This window comes from Cebus imitator, unplaced genomic scaffold (assembly GCF_001604975.1).
Source record: "Cebus imitator isolate Cc_AM_T3 unplaced genomic scaffold, Cebus_imitator-1.0 Scaffold217, whole genome shotgun sequence".
In the NCBI taxonomy this organism is placed as follows: domain Eukaryota; kingdom Metazoa; phylum Chordata; class Mammalia; order Primates; family Cebidae; genus Cebus; species Cebus imitator.
The window spans coordinates 1,206,656-1,214,725 of record NW_016107532.1 but is presented as its reverse complement, the minus strand read 5'-3'; the positions used below and the strand labels follow the sequence as shown (position 1 = coordinate 1,214,725).

Here is an 8,070-nt window from a genome sequence, read left to right as displayed (position 1 = left end):
TGTTGACCAGGATGGTCTCGATCTCTTGACCTCGTGATCCACCCGCCTCGGCCTCCCAAAGTGCTGGGATTACAGGCTTGAGCCACCGCGCCCGGCAGAAAGCTCTGTTTTTGTTTTTGAGATAGTGTTGCTCTGTTGTCCAGGCCGGAGTACAGTGGCGCGATCATGGCTTACTGCAGCCTCCACCTCCTGGACTCAAGCGATCCTCCTGCCTCAGCCTCCTAAGTAGCTGGGACTACAGGCTCATGCCACCATGCCCAGCTAATTTTTCTATTTTTTGTAGGGATGGGATTTTGCCATGTGGCCCAGGCTGGTTGTGAAATTCTGGGCTCAAGCGATGCTCCTGCCTTGGCCTTCCAAAGTGCAGGGATTACAGGTGTACACCACTGTGCCCGGCCTGTGGAAAGCTCTTGAAGTATGCTGGGGTGTCCACTCCTTCACTCCCGGCCTCACACATCTTGCTTTACTAGTTCTGTGCCCTTATTTGTGTCCCTATGGCATTTGGATGTAGGTAAAGCATTTATGGCAGCAGTCCCCAACCTTTTTGTCACCAGGAAGTGGTTTCTTGGAAGATAGTTTTTCCACATACTGGGGGAGGGTAGGGTTGGTTTTGGGATGAGACCATTCCACCTCTGATCATCAGGCATTAGATTCTCATAAGGAGCACACAATCTAGATCCCTCGCATGTGCAGTTCACAGTAGGGTTCACACTCCTATGAGAATCTTGGCTTGGTGAGGTGGCTCACGCCTATAATCCCAGTACTTTGGGAGGCCAAGGTGGGTGGATCACCTGAGGTCAGCAGTTTGAAACCAGTCTGACCAACATGGTGAAATCCCGTTTTTACTAAATATACAAAAATTAGCCAGGTGTGGTGGCTTGCTTCTAAAATCCCAGCTACTCAGGAGGCTGAGGCAGGAGAATAGCTTGAACCTCGGAGGCAGAGGTTGCAGTGAGCTGAGATTGCGCCACTGCACTCCAGCCTGGGCAACAAAGTGAGACTCCAGCTCAAAAATAAAAATAAGTAAAATAAATAAAAATGAAAGAATCTAATGCCCTTGCTGATCTGACAGGAGGCAGAGCTCAGGCGGCAGTGCTCCCTTGCCCTGCCACTCACCTAACAGGCTGGGGACCCCTGGTTTGTGGGACAGCCTCTTCCACTAGCTTTAAGTTCCTAGAGGGCAGGGCCATTAGCATCTTAATACACTTGCAGGTGGTAGGGATGCCCTGAACTGAGCTGAACATCCTCTCCTTTTAGCTGTCACTTCTTGCTGGTACTGGTGTGACCTTGCTGCTTCTACGTTTATGATAAATTCTACTTGTTATTTCAGTTGGGCCTCAGCATGGCTCTGAAACTACTCTGTGAAACCAAATCCTTGAACTTCATGACAGACCCTCCAAAATTCTGCATTATTTCTGGGCTTATAATTTTCTACTCCAAATCTGCCATCTGCATCAGTAAGGGAGGTGCTGGAGCTAATTATTATTATTATTTTTTTTTTAGAGACAGGGTTTCACCATATTGGTCAGGCTGGTCTCAAACTCCTGAACTCAGGTGATCCGCCCGTCTCAGCCTCCCAAAGTGCCGGGATTACAGACGTGAACCACCACGTCTGGCCTGAAGCTAATTATTAATAGAGCTCTCACTGGTTAAGCACCTACTGTGTGAGATGCTGTTATCTTTCTTTCTTAAAATAACCCCCAAAGACAGGCTTTGCATTTCTACTTTACAGAAGAGTAAGTTGAGACCAGAAAGGTTGTTGGAGCCGGAATCTGACATCTCCCACTTACCTGAACCCCACCCTGTCTTTAGGACTCCAAAGCTTCCTTACACCCTTTATTTCCCATCACACTGCCTCTGAGTGGACAATCATCAAATAGCATTCATTTTCTAAGAAAGAGTCTTCACTTGATGAGAGATTTCCTACCTAGGTTGTTATTTTTATTTTTTAAAACCTTATGGACGTAATGAAAGTGGAAAAAGAGAAATGTAAAATTACAGAGTTAGAAGCTGCTGCTAATAGATCATTGAACAATAGATATGAACGTGTCCGTGAGATGATCATGTAAGTTCAAAGGTCAAGATAATGGATGTCAGACAACACGCGGAAAGGTGTTTAGCAGAAAGCAAGACAAATCCTTGTCCCCATCTTCCCAGTACATGACCCAGGCGCTGTTGTCAGAGCCTTTGGTGGCCCAGAGAGATCCTCGCATTTAAAAATCCCCTGGAGTGTGGGCAGGTGTATGTGTGAACTGCAGGGCCAAGTTGGGAGGGTGCTGGATGCTGTCCCAAGGAGACCCAGCTGTCCTGGTTCTCAGCTACTGCTCTCTTCCGGCCCTCAAAGCCCCCCAGGACCTGCTGCTGAAGGGTGAGCAGCAGCCTTTCTGGGTTTGTGGATGGGGAGATGGGGCTGGCTGTTACACCCCAACCTATGCCCCACAGTGTTTCAAGATCGAGGGCTGGGACCCCCAGAGCAAGGTGAAGTGGTCAGAGGCACAGTTCTCCTGTGAACAGCAAGAGGCTCAGCTGGTCACCGTTGGAACCTCCTTAGAGCAAGGTAAGGCCAGTTCATAGGGAGGCCCCAGAATCCTCCGACACTGTCCCTCCAAGTAGCCATAGCAGTCACTCACTACTCTCTTCTGGGGACTGTAGCATTCATCACAGCCACCCTGCCCAATGTGACCTTGGACCTTTGGATTGGCCTCCACGCCTCGCCGAGGGATTTCCAGTGGGTGGATCGGGAGCCTGTGCTGTATGCCAACTGGGCACCTGGGGAGCCCTCTGGCCCTGGCCCTGCTCCCAGTGGCAACAAACCGGTGAGGATACCCTCCCTGTTCCCCTCCACAGCCCACTGCCCTGAGCCTGTGGGACTGCCTTTGCCCCAGCATCTCCCCTTGCCCCAGGGTCTCCCTTTTTCTAGCCTCTTTGCTCGTGTTGCAACCATTTGCGGGCAGTGGCACAGGGGGGCAGCTGCTGGGGCTCCCCTGAGCGGCTCCCTCCCCCCAGACCAGCTGTGTGGTGATGCTGCACAGCCCCTCAGCGCACTTCACTGGCCGCTGGGATGATCGGAGCTGCACGGAGGAGACACATGGCTTCATCTGCCAGAAGGGCACAGGTACATTTCACCGGTCACCTGGGAAACCCCAGCAGGGCCCTGGCACTGGGCTGGATGCTGGGGCCATACCAGGAGGAAGGAAACATGGTCCCTGGCAGAGCGGGGGTCTTGTCACCCCCCGAGTTGTGTATCTGCTTGGGAAGTAGATGGGCAGAAAGGCAAGGTGCCAATAACATGGAAAGGCAGTATAGCACCCACAAGTCTCAGGAGGAAAGTTTTGGGGTATGGAGGGCTCATGGTGGGGAGAGAGCTAGATGCTGGGCTACATGAAGTAAGTGCTGGCACAAGTGGCATCAAGGACCATGAGATTCTGGGTCCAAGGCACCTCCAGCTCCATGCGTACATGGTCTCTGCCCCGTGTTCCTTGGGTAGGAGGAGGTCAAGGCCCTTGCCTCCCTGTCCATTTGTTGGCAAATATGTATTATTAATAATAACAGGGCTGACAGCTACCCAGTGTTGGTCTGGGCCAAGCGCTGAGCCTGGTGAAGATCTGGTCTTTGCCTGCTGTCTGGCTTTCCCCTGGCCTCGTGCCTGGGAATGGGGTGCAGGAGGCAGAGCCCGGCCTGAGCCCTGCCCCCTTCCCTGTAGACCTCTCCCTGAGCCCATCCCTAACAGCGCTGCCCCCCACCTCGGGCACCGATCTCTCCTACCTCAACGGCACCTTCCGGCTGCTGCAGAAGCCGCTGCGCTGGCACGATGCCCTCCTGCTGTGCGAGAGCCGCAATACCAGCCTGGCCTATGTGCCGGATTCCTACACCCAGGCCTTCCTCGTGCTGGCTGCCCGAGGGCTGCACATTCCGATCTGGATCGGGCTGGCCAGCGAGGAGGTGGGCTCCCAACACTCTTGCCCTGGGCCCCAGCCTTGCCCGGGTTCCTCTTCCTGCCCTTGCCTGCCCTCCCCTCACCTTATTTGCAACCCATCCTGACTATTCCCTTCCTCTTGCCCCGTGGCCCCCCATGCCCAGGGCTCCCGGCGGTATTCCTGGGTCTCAGAGGAGCCTCTGAGCTACGTGGGCTGGCAGGAAGGGGAGCCCCAGCACCTGGGGGGCTGCACCTATGTGGATGTGGACGGGGCCTGGCGCACCACCAGCTGTGACACCAGGCTGCAGGGGGCTATGTGTGGGATTAGAAATGGTGAGTGCCCACCTGCCAGGGTGAGGGCGTGGCAAGGTGTCAGTGGTCCCGGGGAGGGTGCTGGGCCACTTCCTTAATCCTGTGCCCCCACAGGGTCCCCTCCTCCCCGAAGAATAAGCTACCATGGCAGCTGTCCCCAGAGGCTGGCGGACTCCTCATGGATCCCCTTCCGGGAGCACTGCTACTCCTTCCACATGGAGCTGCTGCTGGGCCACAAGGAGGCACAGCAGCGCTGCCAGAGAGGTGGGTGGCCTGGCCAGAGCCACACATGGCGGGCAGGTGGCACCTCCTCTCATAGGCACTCAGATCCATGAGGGCATCCCCACACGGTTCTCTACCCACAGGCAGCACTTACACAAGACCCCCTCATGTTCTCACATGCAGAGGCCAAGCATGACACTATATGTGCACATGTTGCCTCCTCCACGCACATGCTTACACACGTGCACACACAAGCATGCGCACACATGAATCCACAGACTCCACCCCATCCTCTACTCAGGCTGGAGAGAAGAGGGCTGGGGCAGCTCTGGGGGCTTTGCCACCCCTGGAGACCCATCTGCCCTGACATGGACCTTCCTTGCATCCAGCGGGTGGGGCAGTCCTGTCCATTCAGGATGAGGCGGAGAATGTGTTTGTCTGGGAGTACATGCAGAACTATGCGGGCCGTAATCGGGGAGCCTGGTTAGGCATGAACTTCAACCCCAAAGGTGGGTGCCCTGTGTGTGGGGTGGGGAGATAGGGCCTCGGGCTATAGGGGCTGCCCTCCACTCTGTCCTGAACCTTGCCCTGGGGCTTGTGGAGGGGAGAGGGAGTCAGTTCTAGAGCACGCCTGCTTTCTGCCACCCACTCCTGCCACATGTTGTCCCTGCTCCCTCAGTGCCTTCTTTCCCGCAGGAGGCACCCTGGTCTGGCAGGACAACACAGCTGTGAACTACTCCAACTGGGGGCCCCCTGGCCTGGGCCCCAGCATGCTGAGCCACAACAGCTGCTACTGGATCCAGAGCAACAGTGGGCTGTGGCGCCCTGGCGCTTGCACCAACATCACCATGGGTGTTGTCTGCAAGCTCCCTCGCGGTGAGCGCCGGGCAGCCCACGCTCAGCCTCCTTCCACCCCGTGCAGCTGGTCCTGGGCTGGGGCTGGGGGCTGCTTCACAATCTGCAGGGGACACAGACGGTGGGAAGGCCTGAACAGACCAGACCGGGGGCAGCTGGGATCCCTGGGATAAATTAGTCCGTGGGACAGACTGGCCCTGAAACTTACCATCCAAACTAGACCACAGGGCCCAGGGGTCAGCAACCCCCTGTCACTTTGTAGTTGTCAAGGGCATGGATGGAGTTCAAGTCCTGGCCACGCCACTTATCAACTGTGTGACTTTGGGCAGATTCTGTGGCCTTAGTTTCCTCATACATAAAATGGGAATAATAATAGTCCTGGGCCGGGCGCAGTGGCTCACACCTGTAATTCCAGCACTTTGGGAGGCTGAGGTAGGTGGATCACTTGAGGTCAGGAGTTTAAGACCAGCCTGGCCAACATGGTGAAACCCCATCTCCACCAAAAAGTACAAAAATTAGTTGGGCGTGGTAGCAAATGCCTGTAGTCCCAGCTACTTGGGAGGCTGAGGCATGAGAATCGCTTGAACCCTGGAGGCAGAGGCTGTGATGAGCCGAGATCGCACCACTGCACTCCAGCCGGGGCAACAGAGCGAGACCTTGTCTCAAAAAAGTCCTGACCTCCTAGAGAGCTAGTGAAAATGAGGTGAGTTAGGGGCTGAGACCCAGGCAGTGCTTTGTGTGTTTGCTGAAGTGATTATCATGATGATCACTGCTGTTATTAACAGGCCCCCTCCTCTTGCCCACAGCTCAGCAAAGCAGCCTCTCCCCGTCAGGTGAGTCAAAGACAATGCTCCCAGGTGGGCAGGCAGGAAGCACTGCTGGGCCTAATGCCCGCCTGGCCCTTAACACCACTCACCTTGGCAGCGCTTCCAGAGAACCCGGCGGCCCTGGTGGTGGTGCTGATGGCGGTGCTGCTGCTCCTGGCCTTGGTGACCGCAGCTCTCATCCTCTACCGGCGGCGCCAGAGCAGCGAGCGTGGGTCCTTTGAGGGGGCCCGCTACAGCCGCAGCAGCTCCAGCCCGGCCGAGGCCACTGAGAAGAACATCCTGGTGTCCGACATGGAAATGAATGAGCAGCAAGAATAGAGCCAGGGGCGTGGGCAGGACCAGGGTAGGAGGAGCTGGGGAGCTGGGGCCCTGGGTCGGCCGGGCCCCCCACCAGCTGCCCGTCCAGTTGGCCTATGGAAGGGTGCCCTTGGTAGTCCCTGTTGGGAGCTGGGCAGGGCCTGGGCTGGTGGGGTGCCACTCTCCCACAAGGGCTGGGCTGAGACCCAGCTGAGTGCAGCGTGGCGTTTCCTTCTTGGGGGCCTGAGATCTTGTCACCTGGGCCTGAGCCCCCACAGTAACCAGAGGTAGGATGGGAGAGGGAATGAGAGCCTCTTTGTCCCCATACCCCCAGCCCAGGCCTGTTGACCGAGCCCCAGGACCCCCTTCTTTGCAGAGCCTGAGGAGCCTTCCCTGTCCCCTTGGGCAGCTCTGTCGCCTCTCTCTTCCCACCTGGCAGCCTCAGCGGCTCTGCATCCCTCACCCTGCTCCCTCTCGCCCCTTCTCCCCACCCCTTCCTTCTGAGCGGGGCCCTGGGGGTTGGGGAGCCCTCTTGTTCCTGGTGAGGGTCGGCTGAGGAGGCTGAGCATCCATCACTCTTGTGCCTGCTGGGGTGGCCATGGGGCCTGGCAGGTGGGTCAGGCCTGAGAACCAGGGCACAGGTGTGGTGTCTGCTGGGCTGGAGACAAGACTGGAGAGAGATACCCCAACCTCCCAGGGGCAGCTGGGCTGGGCTGGGGTGTCATTTCCTGTCGAGTGGTGGAGGGCTCTGCCCCTGAGAGTCCCCCGTGGGGACCAGAATAAGTTCCCTAACGTTTCCAGCTCCTGGCTCTGGTTTGGAGCAAGAGAGGGGTTGCCAGAGTCCTGGGGCCCCCAGAGGAGCAAGGAGCACGGGAAGACCCCGAGTTCCCACCTTCTAGTGGAGCCAGGAGGAGCAGCACCTGAGTCCTGGAGCGCCCCAGTGCCCTTCCAAGAGGCGCAGTCCCAGCCAGGACGAAGTGTGCGGCCTGTCCTGGTGCAGCAGCGTGGGACAATGTGAACAGACTCGAAGACACATGGCCCTTTCTCTGTAGTTGATTTTTTTCAATGTGCCATTATTGGTTTTTTTTTTTTTTTAAAGGAAAAAAGAAAGCAAACAAATAAAACACCTTTAAGAGGCTTGAAAGAGAAGGTTCTGCCTTGTCCTGTTGTGAGCCTAGTTCTTCACACCCGTCCCTTGGGCAATAACTGTCCTTTTGGAGCTGGCACCACAGGTGTTTTCTGCAGCCGGCCATTTTGCTTCTGTCTCTGGGCCTCTAGGGGGCACTCTCACCCCCGATCTTCTTGAGGAGCTCACCCCTCTGGGCCTGCGCTTCCCTTTCTCTATTCTCATCCCTTCCTGGGTGCTCGAATGTGGATGAGAACTCAGAAGCTAGGCCATCTGCTGCTGAGCAGCCAGGCAAGCTTGGGCAACTTAGCTCACCCCTCAACCCGTGCACAGTGGGGAGAACCAGACCCACCTCCTCGGGTTGTTTTAAGGGTATCTGAGGATCAAGGAGATCATCTGTGCAGAGCACTCACAGCAGTAACTCTGGGCTCCGTTAGTGCTGGCCGTGGCTGCTGTTTCCGGGCTCCTGCTCCAGGGGGGCGTTTGATGTGTCTGGGCCGGGCCTGGGTGGGGGC

General features: G+C 56.5%; 1 protein-coding gene across 2 annotated transcripts in view; it reads left to right on the top strand.

Annotated features, from left to right (window-relative positions):
* The window catches only part of MRC2 (mannose receptor C type 2), a 58,993-nt gene extending 51,415 nt beyond the window's left edge, over window positions 1-7,578 (top strand). Inside the window, exons 21-30 of one of the 2 annotated variants that reach the window (XM_037745967.1) lie at window positions 2,443-2,557; window positions 2,653-2,816; window positions 3,007-3,115; window positions 3,704-3,942; window positions 4,081-4,249; window positions 4,343-4,492; window positions 4,840-4,959; window positions 5,147-5,326; window positions 6,112-6,138; window positions 6,239-7,578. In XM_037745967.1, coding sequence (XP_037601895.1) covers window positions 2,443-2,557; window positions 2,653-2,816; window positions 3,007-3,115; window positions 3,704-3,942; window positions 4,081-4,249; window positions 4,343-4,492; window positions 4,840-4,959; window positions 5,147-5,326; window positions 6,112-6,138; window positions 6,239-6,450 — 1,485 coding nt within the window. In that variant the 3' untranslated portion in view covers window positions 6,451-7,578. Of the gene's footprint in view, window positions 1-2,442; window positions 2,558-2,652; window positions 2,817-3,006; window positions 3,116-3,703; window positions 3,943-4,080; window positions 4,250-4,342; window positions 4,493-4,839; window positions 4,960-5,146; window positions 5,327-6,111; window positions 6,139-6,229 lie in introns of both variants that reach the window. The other variant, XM_017549243.2, reaches the window with a different exon arrangement.
* Window positions 7,579-8,070: the final 492 nt, after the last annotated feature.